General features: G+C 52.4%; 2 protein-coding genes across 15 annotated transcripts; one reads left to right on the top strand and one right to left on the bottom strand.

Annotated features, from left to right (window-relative positions):
• The first annotated feature begins 1381 nt into the window (after positions 1-1381).
• On the top strand, positions 1382-14107 carry BSCL2 (BSCL2 lipid droplet biogenesis associated, seipin). 13 transcript variants are annotated; one of them, XM_045039454.1, is made up of 12 exons: positions 1382-1399; positions 4349-4554; positions 5965-6281; positions 7724-7805; positions 11133-11300; positions 12338-12472; positions 12654-12751; positions 12895-13036; positions 13196-13262; positions 13424-13516; positions 13617-13697; positions 13835-14107. In XM_045039454.1, the coding sequence occupies exons 2-12, from the start codon at positions 4447-4449 to the stop codon at positions 14011-14013; spliced, it is 1470 nt and encodes a 489-aa protein (XP_044895389.1). In that variant the 5' UTR covers positions 1382-1399; positions 4349-4446; the 3' UTR covers positions 14014-14107. The 13 variants fall into 13 exon arrangements, with proteins under 13 accessions (XP_044895389.1, XP_044895387.1, XP_044895388.1 ...); XM_045039452.1 differs by lacking the exon at positions 1382-1399 and adding an exon at positions 1971-2127; XM_045039453.1 differs by lacking the exon at positions 1382-1399 and adding an exon at positions 2331-2471.
• Positions 2415-5059, bottom strand: GNG3 (G protein subunit gamma 3). 2 transcript variants are annotated; one of them, XM_045039461.1, is made up of 4 exons: positions 4766-5059; positions 3730-3951; positions 3213-3312; positions 2415-2937 (listed from the first exon to the last, which is right to left on the bottom strand). In XM_045039461.1, the coding sequence occupies exons 3-4, from the start codon at positions 3309-3311 to the stop codon at positions 2809-2811; spliced, it is 228 nt and encodes a 75-aa protein (XP_044895396.1). In that variant the 5' UTR covers position 3312; positions 3730-3951; positions 4766-5059; the 3' UTR covers positions 2415-2808. The 2 variants fall into 2 exon arrangements, with proteins under 2 accessions (XP_044895396.1, XP_003993574.1); XM_003993525.6 differs by lacking the exon at positions 4766-5059 and adding an exon at positions 4326-4466.
• Positions 14108-14327: the final 220 nt, after the last annotated feature.

Genomic DNA, 14327 nt, shown 5'->3' with positions numbered 1-14327 from the left:
AAAGCCTTCCTATACCATGGAAGATGTCAGATAGGGCTTATTTTGGGGAATAAGAATGTCACTTGAATTAACAAAAGCACCACTGCATTACTAGCACTAACTGATCCTAATTGTAATTCTAATACATGTTCAAGGACTCATTAAGGCTGAGATGCCTACAGGCTCACAACCCCAGTTTGGAAATGGTTGTGCTGTAATAGATATAGGTCCTGCTCTGTCTCCTCCCTCTGTACGAGACAGATGTTCAGACCCCAGGGACCTACTGATTTCAGTGTTCGAGCTAATTAGTAAGTTTTAGTGGTTAATTATAGTTAACGTCTGGTCTCTGGTAACCTCTTAAACCCCCTTTTTCCCCAGCTAGGGCTACAGCCATCACCCCCAATCTGAGGAGTATGAAAGTTGTGCAGAAAAATTAAGCAGAGGCTTAAAACAACACACACACAACTCCTATCAAGACTACCTTTATTGAGCACTTCTGGCTTTTTACCAATTCTGAACTTATGTGGAAATTTTCACTTACTCTTGTGGAGTTTGCCCAACACTTTGATGCAGTAGAAAAAGAGCAAGGTTCTTCTTAGTGACTGCTCTGCATTGCTTGCTACTTAAGCGTATATAGTACAATCACTCATTAAATATTTGAGTGCCAGCTATGTGCCAGACTCTTTCAGGATGCAGGGATTAAAATAGACTTGATCCTTTCAGGAGTTTTCATGAAACACCCAAGAAGAAACTAAAGCGGACTCCTGAACAGAATGAGGGTAGGGTCCCCACTGTAGGATGAGGTAATGAATTAGATTACCTCCAGGGCCTGTTAGGGCTCAGAAATTCAGCAGCAGCTGGAAAGCTGCTGTTCCTGAAGGTGCCCCAAGTTCATCCGGTGCCCCTGGACCTGTGGATACACCCGTAGGAGACTCAGTTCGGTTCCGGTAGAATGCCCTTTATTCCCTTGGTTTCCTCTCTGCATTCCTGTACAGCTTACTGTCTTACTGCGTGAAGGAAGTGGGGGTGTGGGGAAGCTGGGGGTGATGGCTATCCCTAAAACAGGTCACCCTTCTGTTACTTCAGGGTGGCTCCTCCCTTCGGCACTCCCCACCCCACCCCCGGAAAGTGTATTCCAGCAAGAAACATGACCTAGGCTTCCTACGGTTAGGATGTATTCCTGAATTTGGGGGATGTTGATAGTGCATAAGAAGCAGACACCCTCGGACTGTTACCTTACCTGCCTTGGCCCTGGTCCCACCTCCATATGTTCGCCCTTGGAAGGAAAAGGCTTTTTTCTAGAAGAGCATTCTGGGCTTCTAAACCTCCACCAAGTTTGAATCTGGGAGGCGCTCGTGAGACCTTAAGCCTTAGTTTTGGCATCTGGCCAGACAGCATGCTGGGACCACTACGAAGGCTGGTAGGCACACGAGGGGCGGGGACGTTGTTTCTAGCGGATGTGACCGAATGGGTCTGAGAGGGAAAGGGGAACATAGTAAGCTCTACCAGGAAGCCCAAACTGAAACCGTTTCGGGCTTATCCAGCTCCTAGGGACACCAGGAGGCAACCAAGGAAGGGCGCCTGAGAGGAACGGCGCCGGGCATTGACCTCACACTTCTGTTTACACTCCAAAGACATCCTCTGCTTGGCAAGCAGTAGAAACGAGATTCCCTCGCAAGATCCACGCTCCCAGCGCCTGCTACGCTGTGCTTGCCGGGGTCCCCTTGTCCCACGATCTTTGCTTATAGTCACCCGTGTGCCTTCACCTGGATTGGGGGGACGTCGACTTCGAGACTCCGGGGTGGGTAGGAATGGGCATCGAGTTGACGAGGGCAGGGGCAGCCATTTTGAGACCAGATGAACACAGAAGGGACCATATTGAGAACTCTAGATGCCTGGGGCCGCCATTTTAAGTATGGGGATAGCTCGGAAGCCCTGTACGGTGAAACTCAGTGACGTGGGGCCGCCATATTGGCGCGGATCCCATGGCGGTGGCCATCTTGGAAAGGGGCCCACTGTGGGCGCGGCCATCTTAGGAGCAAAACCTGCCCCTTCGCAGGAACTGGGGCCGAGCTCCTCCCCTCCGTTACTGAGTTCCTGCTGTCTGCGACTGCCCTCAAGATCCCTTCCTAAGAGCCGCCCTGTTCGGTCTGTTTTCATTTTCACTTGCGTTCAGTGCTTTCGCGCGCGCGCGGGGGTGTGAATGCTTTCCGTGGCCCCCTGAGTGTCTGTTGCAACTAAAATCCTTCCACTCGAGACGCTCTCTTGCGCCCGCCATCCCCCCAATCCAGGCGGTCCCCGATCCTAGACAGTGTCTAAACTGATTTGACTAACCCTATTCCTTGGGTATGGCAAGCCTCTCACCTGCCGTACACAGCCCCAGATCTACAGATTGATGATCCTCTCCCCAAGAACGCTAACACAGGAGCTTGTCCTCTGAGACTCTGGATGACTTTATTCTTCAAATGGCTTTACCCTTCTGATAGCTCCAGGTGAGACTGAGAGCAAGCACCCGGCCCATCCCTCTCTCCATTGTCTGAGCGGATCACAGAGAGAAGCCGGCAGGACGCTGGCAGTCGGACGGCCCTTCTGGGGACGGAGCTAAGGGGGCTCCCCTAGTCAGGGGGTACTTGGGGTCGGCCGAAGTGGGCGAGGAAATGGGGTCCACAGATAGGTGACGGAGAGCCTTGTGCTTCAGATAACCTCACAGGGTTGGACAAGGGCTAGGGATGGGATGCAGGGACCCTCAGGGGCTCACGACAGTTACTGACCTAAGGAAGGGCCTAGGAGGAGGAAAGGTGAAGAGCTTGTGGGGAGGGACGGGGCGACTCAGAGGAGGGCACAGAAGAACTTCTTCTCCCGGAAGGGGTTCTCCGAAGTGGGCACAGGGGTGATGAGGGGATCCTCGCAGGCGTGGGCATCACAGTAAGTCATCAAGTCCGCTGCTGCCTTGGACACCTGGGACACAGCCAGGAGGGGAATGGTTAGCCAGATCCCCTGAGAGGGGCTGCAGCCTCCCTCCCCAAATGGGTTATCTTTTGCCATCTCTAGGGCTCCTTAAGACAGTCTTCTCTTCCCTCATCCCTGGCAGCGGCCAGGGGACGGCTGCCCTTACAGAACCGGAGACTCCTCCCCTGATGGCAGGGAGTCAAGGAAAGAAAACATCTCTTAACCTGAGGTTTGGGGACCTACAGCACAAGTGGGCCAACTAATAGGATCCAGGGTCCACCCACCTTTATCCGGCACAAGCTGGCTTCAATCTTAAGCTGTTCCACCATCTTGCGGGCTTGCCCAATACTCATAGTGCTGTTCACAGGGGTCTCCCCTTTCATCCTGGAGAAAAGAGTGGGATAGCTCGGAGCATAATGAAGGTGGGTGGGTGCTGCCTAATCTTATCTGAAGACCACCCCCCCCCATGTTCATTTTTCATCTGTCTTTACAAGGCTGGGGTCATGTGGCCCAGTATTTTGTTTCTCGTATCTCCATCCTCCAGGGGCCTTTCCCATCCCTGTCTTCCCAGACTAAGGAAATGGAGAAGGTGGGATGAGATACCCCCCCAAATTCCCACACGACCTGGGCCACAGATCATTAAACATACAAACGATTTAAGGCTTTTTGGCTCTTCCAGCCATGTGTTCGCAGCTCTGGAAGCCTCAACCAGAAAGAGCCCCGCCCTGTTGAGGAGGGCACATAACCCCCACCTGCCCCCTTGAGCCCCAACGGGAGAAAAGCAGGATGCTCCCTACTCACCTGAAGCCACAGGCAGTGTGGCAGCCCTGGGGAGTAGTCAGTGGGGTGCACAAAACCTGCCTGAGATGGGTGCCCCACCTTGCAGGGAGTTGCCGCTGAAAGTATCTGCTGCAGCAGCCGAAGCAGCTGACACAAAGAAGGCCACTGGGGAGGGTCAGGGCAGAGGTCCGTCGAGGGCTGGACCCAGTTCCTGAAGCTCAAGCACTGCCCAGACGCTGGTACCTTAAGGATGAAGGATGCTAGAAGGAGCTGCTCGGATACTGGAGCATACCAACTGCCCGGCCAATGGGGGAGCCTGGCTGCTGACTGCAGCCCCTACGCACACCCCCACTGTTAACGGTCTCTCTTAGCTGCCCTTCCCCCATTGCAGGCATTCTGAGTCTGGGCTACGAAGGAGCTGGAAGGAGCTGAGGCCCAGGCCGACTCTCTTCCCCCCCCCCCCCCCCTTTAAATGGGGTGGTCTGGACCTGTGACATCCCCTGCAGTGGAGTCAGTACTGGCTGCGGGGGACCCTGCTCATTTGAAAATCTGACATCAGCTGGGCAGTCGCCCTCCCCTCCTCCCTCCTCCCTCCGCTCTGACATAGCATGTAGTACCTGAATCTTCTTGTCTTTCCCAGGGACCCTCCATTCCCTATGCCCAGGAAAATGTGATGAGCTACAGGTAACCAGCTTCTAGATCACCAACCAGTTCATATTCTAGCCACAAGTGATTCGAATGGAAGATCCAGGGGCGACAAGGGACGTCAGGAAGATGCCTAAAGAACAAGAAGCTGGGGGGAAAGAGGTGTGCAGATACCAGATCAAAGAATCGGACAAAGAAGAGGTAGGGGGAATTGTGGGGAGAGTCATTGGGTGTTTATTGAAACAGATGGGCTTCCTGGGTGGGTTTTGGGTGGGGGGAATTGGTTTGATAGAATACTTCCCAGACCTGCAGAGCTGTGCTTGGTGCTGTGTGGAATGCAAAGACCTACACTGACCTTACCCTCTGAGGGATGTTATTCGGGATGAAGAGTCATGTACAAAATAGAAGGTACCGTCTGCCAAGATCTAGTCGAGATTGGTGCGCTGTGGGGACTCTGAGGGAGTCTAGTTAGGGTCAGAGGAGGTCGATCCCAAATGCTGGAGACAAAACACGGAGCTGAAATACTATCACAGCTGTGAATAGGGGCCGGCCGGCAGTGCCCTCCGCCTAGGACGCCTACAGGTGCCAGGAGCTGTGGGCGACAAAAATCAGCGCCAGCTGGATAAACGCCTCTTTCCCCCTTTGCGGGGTTTAAATGGCCGGCGGTGAAGGTGGGCGGAGGGCCGGCCTGAGGGGGGATGCTGCTGACTCATAGCATGCCGTGGGGGCAAATCTTGAGGCCTGAAGGAAGGCGCTTGTCCTCTTTGGTTTGGGTAACCGACCGCAGGGAGGGACTCCGCGCGGAGCGCGAGGTGGGAAACCCGCCGCCCGGCAGACCCCGCCCCTTGCGCCGGGCTCCTCCCCTGAGTGAGGTCCCGCCTCCCGGGGCCAGCGGGAGGGGGCGGGGCTGCCACGGGAGGCGGAAGTCTCTGGTCGCCGTTGCCCCGGCAGCCGGCGAGCTGGTGAGTCTGCAGAGCTGCGGCGGCGGACGGGCTGGTTTCCCTGGGGGCGCGGTTAGGTGGGGGCTCCGGGCGCCGCGCCCACTGCCAGCCGGAAGGGGTGCTGGCGGGGAGCGGCCGTTGGCTGCAGGACTCCCGGCCCGGCGTGGAGGGCGGCCCTGTCCGGGAGCGAGCGCAGTTGTGCGCCCGGGAGAGGAGAGACTCGGGAGACAGTTCTGACGGCACTTAGGCAGCTGGCTCTCAGTGCGGCTGTACGACCTTAGGCAAGTCGCGCAGTCTCTCCGTGCAGCCACCTCGCAGTGTGGACTCCGTGTCATCACGTGTGTAAAAGCCTTTTAAGGTGCTCGTTTTATGTATATTATATATTGCTATGGATGAGTGTCAAGGTAGCCTGTCCCAGAATCAGGTGTCCAGGGGACAAATTCAGCGAAGTTGTTCTGGCACTGGGGGGGGCGAAGAAAGCACAGTGAAAGAAAGGGAAGGGATGATTGGTTGGGAAGCGTAGCCATTTGGAGAAAAGCCATATGAAACAAAGTCTATGCTGTGTCCAGCTATCTCTGGTTCCTCAAAGCCAGTCCAGTAAACTTGTCCTTGTTGTCTCCACCATCCCTGGGGAAAGAGCCATTTTTCCCCCCTCTCTGTCTTTTTCCAGGAACCACCAGCTTCTTCATCCCATGGCCAGGGGTGGCGTCCAAGTGACCGAGCAGCTAAGAACTCAAAGCCTGAACCTGGGGCCAGACACTCCGCACTCCCTGCCATGGTCAATGACCCACCAGTACCCGCCTTGCTGTGGGCCCAGGAGGTGGGCCACGTCTTGGCGGGTCGTGCCCGCAAGCTGCTGCTGCAGTTTGGGGTGCTCTTCTGTACCATCCTGCTCCTGCTCTGGGTGTCTGTCTTCCTCTACGGCTCTTTCTACTATTCCTACATGCCGACAGTCAGCCACCTCAGCCCTGTGCATTTCTACTACAGGTGAGAGGGGTCTTCTCCTGAAGGGGAGTCATCCTTTGAGAGAATTGCTGTTAGGGCCCGTAGAGCTTATTCAGTTCAACCCCCTCATTTACAGAGGAGAACATTGGAGCCCAGTGTGTTTATATGATTTCTTACCTTCCACAGGCCAAGGCTGAGGGAGCTCTGGGTTGGTAGCGCTCTGAGGTCCTAGCTCTACCTCTGGTTACTGAAATCTTTGATTAAAAAGAAGGGAAAAAAAAAATCCCTCTTTTAGGCTGTCACTGTGTGGGTCTGTTCTGTTTGGGTTGGATCAGACCTCTCTCAGGGCCGCTCTAGACCTCTTAGCCAACCGCATCCCTCGAGTCATCTCAGAACTAAGCTAGCCCTCAGTAAAGAACGTATTAGGAAAGCAACAAGTTGCCTGCCTCCCACTCCTGATAATCCTGCACAGTAGAGATTATGCAAACACAAAGTGACTAGGTACCTAAAGTCCCAGAGTCCTGCTTCTTGCCTGGGACTTCAGTTCCTTCTGATTTTACGGGCCTTAACCAAATTCTCTCCCCTTCTCTTAACACGGGCCATAGGACTAATCTAGAGATGCTGACGAGGACATTGTTATCAGTGGTCCAAAGTCATTTTCCCCCTCCCCCGTCTTGAGTCCCTGATCATGAACTGCAGTTTCTAAGTCAGAGCTGCTTAAACTTTTAGGAGGCATGGATCTCATGAAAGCTATGGCCCTTTCTGCTATGAAAACATGTATGCAAGGGAGTATCTGTCTGGCTCAGTCGGGAGGGCATGTGACCCTTGATCTCAGGGTCACGAATTCAAGCCTCATGTTGGGTGTAGAACTTACTTAAAGCTTATACAGACATCTGTATATATATATATACATATATACATATATATATATATGTATGTATATGTATATATATATGCGCATACACATATGTGTATATGTGTGTGTGTATATACATGTATATATACATACGCACACCCATGTATAATTTTGCTTACAAGTTGGAGAGGTGTGTCAGCCTCTTTAAGACCATCTGTGGATTCCTTGGGAGGACTTTCCTCAAACTGGGCCCCAGACCAGAACTACTAAATCAGACTCTGGGGCTAGGACCCAGGAATCCGCATTTTTATGAAGCTCGCCAAGTGAGTCTTTAGAAACATTTGAGTCTGAAACTATTCAACGAAGTGCCCATGGAGTCCTGCTTAAGAATTTCCACTCCAATGAGAGGAGATGAGCTGAGGTGGCAGGAAGCGAATGAAAGAATCATTCGGGTGTCTTGAATCTCCTGGCTGCATTTCTTCTCCATCTCTCTCTGACAGAGAGAAGGGTGCCTGTTCTGGAAGAAGGGATGGGGGACAAGAGGGAGCCCTAGGGGCCCAAGGAAGTGTACAGACAGGTAAGGCAGACCCTCTTAACTTAGCAGAGTATCATCCCCATTCTCATCTAGGACTGACTGTGATTCCTCCACCTCCTTACTCTGCTCCTTCCCTGTTGCCAATGTCTCGCTGGCTAAGGGTGGACGTGATCGGGTGAGTATGGGAGCTGAAGAGAGGTTTCATTAGAGCTCTGAAGACTTGAAATCGGAGGGCTTGAGAAAGACCTGGTGAGCAGGGATGGAGTAATGGAGACTAAGAGGAAGGCTCTCAAGGAAAAGGAGGTTAAAGAAAAAGTAAAATCTGAAGCGTGTGGATTTTCCTGCTGCAGATGTTAGCGATGCTCTCTCAGGTTATTTCAGACAAGCTATAGCTATTAGAGGTGTTTTAGACCTCAGTGAATGTGAATCAACCAATCAGCTATGTCACTGGACTGGGATGGAAACCACCCAAGCGTTTTGAAAGCCTGTATGTGAGATTATGAAACTGTTGACAAATATGTGTAACCTGCCATTACAAAGGGTACTGTGCCAGGAGATGGGCCACATGCCAGTATGACTCCAACAAACCCAGAATCCCTGGGAAATGCAGAATGGGGGCCCATCTATTTCTATTAGGCAAGCTGGTGGAGGCTCTGGAAAGGGTAGGATCCCTGAACACTTCAAAAGGACCTTTGGAGCATCAACATTGTTTTTGATGACCAGAGTGTTTTGAGTCGTTAGCAACATAATTAGTAATAATCAGTGGTCAAAGTTAATAAGAACTTTATTTAATGTTTATTTATTTTGAGAGAGCAAGCCAGGGAGGGACAGAAAGGGAAGGAGGGAGGGAGGGAGGAGGAGGAGAGAGAATATATGAATCCGGAGAGAGAGAGAGAGAGAGAGAGAGAGAAAGAGAAAGAATGAATATGAATCCCAAGCAGGCTCCACGCTCAGCACGGAGCCCAACCCAGGGCTCAATCTCATGAACCGTGAAATCATGACCTGAGCCAAAATCAAGAATCAACTGCGTGCCTGATTGACTGAGCCACCCAGGTGCCCCTGGAAAGTGTCTTTCAAAAGTGGTTCTTGAGAGGACACTGACTTACACAGGATAGAAATAAATGGTCACTCTGAAGGGAGGAGTGTAAGCATTAGCATCTGGGGTCCCCTGAGATTGGTGTTTAGCCTGGACTTGTTTGACAATACAATAACCTGGGAGATTGCATATCCTTTCCCTCCTTCCAGTCAACCCCCCAGGTAGCCATACACTATCAAGAACACTTACCTTGGGTCCCAGGTGAGTGGGTCCCAAATGGAAGATTTCAAAGTAGTGAGGTAGAATGTTGGATATTGCAAGGCAGAGATTTCTCATTTTAATCCTGCCAGGAAAGGAGTTTGGAGATCATGACAGAGTCGTCTGTGAAGGCATTGATTCAGTGTGCTTTTGTGGCTCAAAATAATAATAAATGGAATACATTGAGAAGGAATTAGAAACAAAGCCACAGAACATCTGCACCTGAAATGGTGCATACAGTTGTGTGGCTGTCCATTGTGGAGATCTGCATGGTGGCTCAGACGGCCTAAAACAATTGTGTGTAAGGCTGCTGGATGAGGAAGGAAGGGAAAGATGAAGGGTGAGGGGATGTCAATATCAGGGACTCCAATCAGGGTAAGTCCCTGGTAATTAAAGCGGGTTGATCGTTTCGTTCATTATATAAAGTAGCAGAGTGTAAGATGCAGATTCTGCATTTCAGAAGAAGTTGTGAAGGATTGGAGGGAGAGGCTCAAAGTATACCTTTTAAGGAAGGGTGAATGTTGGGTGGGAAAGGAGGAACAGGAGGGGAATCTGCCCATCAGACAGACAGATGTGAACAAAGGTGTGGAGTCATTCTCAAGATTCTAACATTCAATTCCGTGGATCGATCCCATTGGAGGAGATGATGTTTATTTAGATGGAATTACTAGTTTAAAAACATCTATATGGGACTCCTGGGTGGCTCAGTCGGTTAGGCGTCTGACTTCAGCTCGGGTCTGATCTCACCGTTTGTGAGTTCAGGCCCCACGTCGGGCTCTGTGCTGACAGCTCAGAGCCTGGAGCCTGCTTCGGGTTCTATGTCTCCCTCTCTCTCTGACCCTCCCCCATTCACACTCTGTGTGTCTCTTTCTCTCAAAAATAAATAAGCTTTAAAAAAATAATAAAAAATAACATATATGAAACAGCTTTATTGAGGTATAACTCACATACTATACAGTTCACCCATTTAAAATCTATAGTTCTATCGTTTCTAGTGTATGCAGACTTTAAGCAACCAGCACAATTTTAGAGCATTTTAATCACCCCAAAAAGAAACTCCTACCCATAAGCTAGGAGTCACTCTATTTCCCTCCAACCCACCCTGAGAACTACGTACTATAATGTTGCAAAGAATTCAGTGAAGCAGCTGGCTTCATCAGGCCTCTTCTGGGGGGCTAGGAATGTCATGGAATCCATTTTTTTTTTTCCAACAGATAGTACTTCATTCTGAAAAGCAGAATCTGTATAAAAAAGGACTTTGAGAAGTAGTTTTCCACGTTTTACCTTAGTGATAGTGCTCAACACACCCTCAATCATATCTGGATTTTGGAGGTGATTCACTATGGGTTGGGTTTTGGTTTTGGTTTTTTTAAATTCATTCCCTTTGGGGGCCCCTGGATGGCTCAGTCGGTTAAGTGTGCGACTTCGGCTCAGGTCATAGTCTCACGGTTTGTGAGTTCAAGCCCCACATCAGGCTGTCTGCTGTCAGCACAGAGCCTGCTTCAGATCCTCTCTCTCTTTCTGCCCCTCCCCCGTGCTCTCTCTCTCTCAAAAAAAAAAAAAAAAATCCGTTCCCTTAAATACAGACACTTTACTCTTGCCCCTGTGATTCTTGTATATGCACCCTGAGGTCATGCTACAGATGAGAGCTGAATAAAGGGTTAGAAGAGTACAGGAATGGTCAGGAAAAACTAGGGTATGTTTGGTGGCAAATCTTTAGCTTTTTGAGGTTAATCCCAATGAAGACGCCTTCCCACTGTGAGTCTCAGGGTTCTACCAAAAGAAGCCAGGTAAGGACCCAGAGTGACACAAAGATGATCTGGAGTGACAGAGACTGAGAGGTGGTTCGGGAGTTGGTGCTTGGTTAATTAATAATATAAGTGAAGGCGGGCTGGGCCCAGGGGGATGGCCTCACGGGGACAGAGGCCTGAGTCACAGATGGCCCAGTTGGCAACAGGATGGTTCACTTTTGGAAAAGAAATGTGTGACGCAGCCTTTCTCAGAACAGCAGAGAGCGGTTTAGCCAAAGCATAAGATGCCGAAGCTCTCCGAAGTAGGAGGGACCTGGCCACCACAAGGGGGCAGCACCCTCCTGGGATGAGAGCCCTGAGAGGCCTGCTCTGCTAACCAGGGAGATTGTGGCCCTATTCGGAGGGATGGGGGGAGGTGGAACAGAGACCGTACAATTAAAAACAAATTTTTTTGAAGAGAGATGGGGGCTACCTTGGGCAGGTGCTGATGTATGGACAGCCGTACCGCGTCACCTTAGAGCTTGAGCTGCCAGAGTCCCCTGTGAATCAAGACTTGGGCATGTTCTTAGTCACCATTTCATGCTACACCAGAGGTGGCCGAATCATCTCCACTTCTTCACGCTCCGTAAGTGTCCGTGGCCTATCTGGGAGGGTGTGGTGATGACAACGGATGGCAGAATATCTGGGTAGGGTTCCAGGAGAAAACATCCTAGCTCTGGAGGTCACAGACACATCAGGATCGGGAAGAGGAGTCAGTTTACCAAGCCAGACAGACACCCCAGGTATCTGATGAGCACGTCCAGCTTTGGGGCAAAGCCTGAAGAGGGGAGCCGAAATGGGCTTCTTTAGAGCCCGGCGGATGTCTGCTGGCATTCTGTCTCAGAAACCTACTAGCTGAGAGACTACTTCTTTAACTCCTTGGTTACAAAGCCTTATTAACTGGGTATGAAAGTAATGGTCCCATAGCGAGACCAGTTAGGGTCCGCTAAAGAAATGTACCATGCTTGTTAGCACATGGTGGGCATGCAATAAATATTAGACTCCATTCTTTTTTTTTTTTTTTTAATGTTTAGTTTTGAGAGAGAGAGAGAGAGCAAGTGGGGGAGGGGCAGAGAGAAAGGGAGACACAGACTCCAAATTAGGCTCCAGGCTCTGAGCTGTCAGCACAGAGCCCGACACGAGGCTCGAACTCATGAACCGTGATATCATGACCTGAGCTGAAGTCGGCTGCTTAACCGACTGAGCCACCCAGGCCCCAAGACTCCATTCTTACATGAATTGTCAACAGAGCCACGTGATGAAGCGTATCTCTGAATGTCTACACGGGGAAAAATGCTTCAGCTGGAGCGCTGGAACTTAGGGTCTATGCTGGATCGTAGAACTGCGTGGGGGAAAGATCAGAGACAGGGTTGGGCTTAACCCATGAAGTTCTTAGAAGAGGGACCTTTGTTGCGCTGGAATGGAGACGTGGATTGAGGAGAGGAGGGATGTTACTTAGGCAGTTGGAATGATTGGGCCAAGGCTTGTTTGGGGCGTGGAGGCATGGTAGGAAGTGAAAATGAGGGAGCAGGGGACCCGAGGAAGGTTGAGGGGTTGGTAGGGCGGCGGCAGTCTGGGGGTACCCATCCCCAACCTCTCCCCTCCTCGCCCTGGCTCCGGCAGGTGATGTTGCATTACCGCTCAAACCTGCTCCAGATGCTTGACACACTGGTCTTCTCTAGCCTCCTGCTGTTTGGCTTTGCAGAGCAGAAGCAGCTCCTGGAGGTGGAGCTCTACCCGGAATACAGAGAGAACTCGGTAAGGGGGGCGAAGGAAGACTAGAGACTGCTCTCCCCAGGAGCTCAGAGTGCTACCTGAGGAGCCTCTGGGCTCCATCAGCAGGGGCGGCCACAGACGCTGCAAGTGGGGCTCAGATGGGGCTGGGAAGAGTGACAGCAGCAGGACCCTGGCCTGACGCTCGCTGCCCCGCCCTCCGCAGTATGTGCCGACCACCGGCGCGATCATCGAGATCCACAGCAAGCGCGTCCAGATGTACGGAGCCTACCTCCGCATCCACGCCCACTTCACCGGGCTCAGGTGAGGAGCCGCTCGAGTGGGGCGTCCGCAGCTCCCCTGGGGGCTGTCTTGAAGGGAAACTGCCTTGAACTTCCCCAGAAATGATTTCTGGGAAGTGGGGAGGCTGGTGCTTTCCAGTAACCGCTGCCCACTTCCTGCCTCAGGTACTTGCTGTACAACTTCCCGATGACCTGTGCCTTCATCGGCATCGCCAGCAACTTCACGTTCCTCAGCGTCATCGTGCTCTTCAGCTACATGCAGTGGGTGTGGGGGGGCATCTGGCCCCGCCACCGCTTGTCTCTGCAGGTCACAAAGGACCTCCTCTCCCCCCTCCCCCGCCCCCCAACTTCATGATCCTTCTTTAACTGAGGGACGGGCTGGGGCGTGTCATGGGGCTCGGGCGTTAGGGCCCAGATCACTGCGTGGGAAGCACACCCTTGCTGCTCACTAATTTCTCCTCCACAGGCAAACGTCCGGAAAAGAGACAGTTCCCGGAAGGCAGTGCAGCGAAGAATCTCTGCCCACCCTCCAGGTGGGCATGACGGTTGGGGAGCTGGGTGAGAGGGGACTCCCGTGTTATCCAGTGTGAAGCTTTAGGCCCTCCACAGCTGGGCTGAGGGTCAGAGGACAGGCTGGAGGAGGCGTCGCCTGGGTGCAGCCACCCTAGCCCTCCCCTGCCCTCTCCCCACTCTGGAGGCACAGGGCCCCAAGGCCAGGAGGAGTCAACGCAGCTGTCAGACATCACAGAGGACGTTGGTGAGAGCCCCGAAGACCCCCCAGGGGCAGGTATGGTGCCGCAGCTCTCCCATCCTCCTTCCTAACACCTCCTCAGGTGTCCCCTTCAGCCTCTTCCAGTCTGACCTCTGCATTCCCCTTGTGGCTGCAGAGGGTCAGCTCTTGGAGGAGGAGAAACCCGATCAGCAGCCCTTGACTGGAGAGGAGGAGCTGGAGCCAGAGGCCAGTGATGGTGAGGGGCACTCGGCACAGGGGCCCAGGCGGAGTGGGGTGGCATGTGGGTAGGGGGGACATTATATTGGTTGGGGGAGAAGGGCCCCTGGTTGGTTAATTTCCGATTTAACTTTGTTTCTCCCTCCCCTGGCCCAGGTTCAGGCTCTTGGGAAGATGCAGCTTTGCTGACGGAGGCCAACCTGCCTGCCCCTGCCTCTGCCTCTGCCTCTGCCTCTGCCTCTGCCCCTGCCCCTGCCCCTGCCCCGGAGACTCTGGGCAGCTCTGAACCCTCTGTGGGCAATCTCCGACAGCGGCCCACCTGCTCTAGTTCCTGAAGAGAACGAGGCAGAGTCCCCACATTCCAGCCCTTTCCCACCTGACTCCCTTCCCTTTCCTGTGTCTTCCCCCCAATAAACTATTTTCATGCCAGCTGCTTCTCTGACTCCTCGAAATGGATTCAAGGCCATTGGAAATGCTGTGTTCCCCAGGCATCCTCCTTGCCACCCCGAATTGGAGGAGGTTGTCTTGTTGGGGGCTGCCGGTGGGAAAGGCCTCCGGACCGTGGACTGTTTTGGGTACAGCTGTTCCCGTTCACAAACCTAGGAAGTCCAAGGAGAGAAAACCTATCCTGCCCACTCCATCCACGTGA

Source organism: Felis catus, chromosome D1 (assembly GCF_018350175.1).
Source record: "Felis catus isolate Fca126 chromosome D1, F.catus_Fca126_mat1.0, whole genome shotgun sequence".
NCBI classification, from domain to species: Eukaryota; Metazoa; Chordata; class Mammalia; order Carnivora; family Felidae; genus Felis; species Felis catus.
The sequence above is the reverse complement of the archived record's forward strand: the minus strand, read 5'-3'. Positions and strand labels throughout refer to the sequence as shown.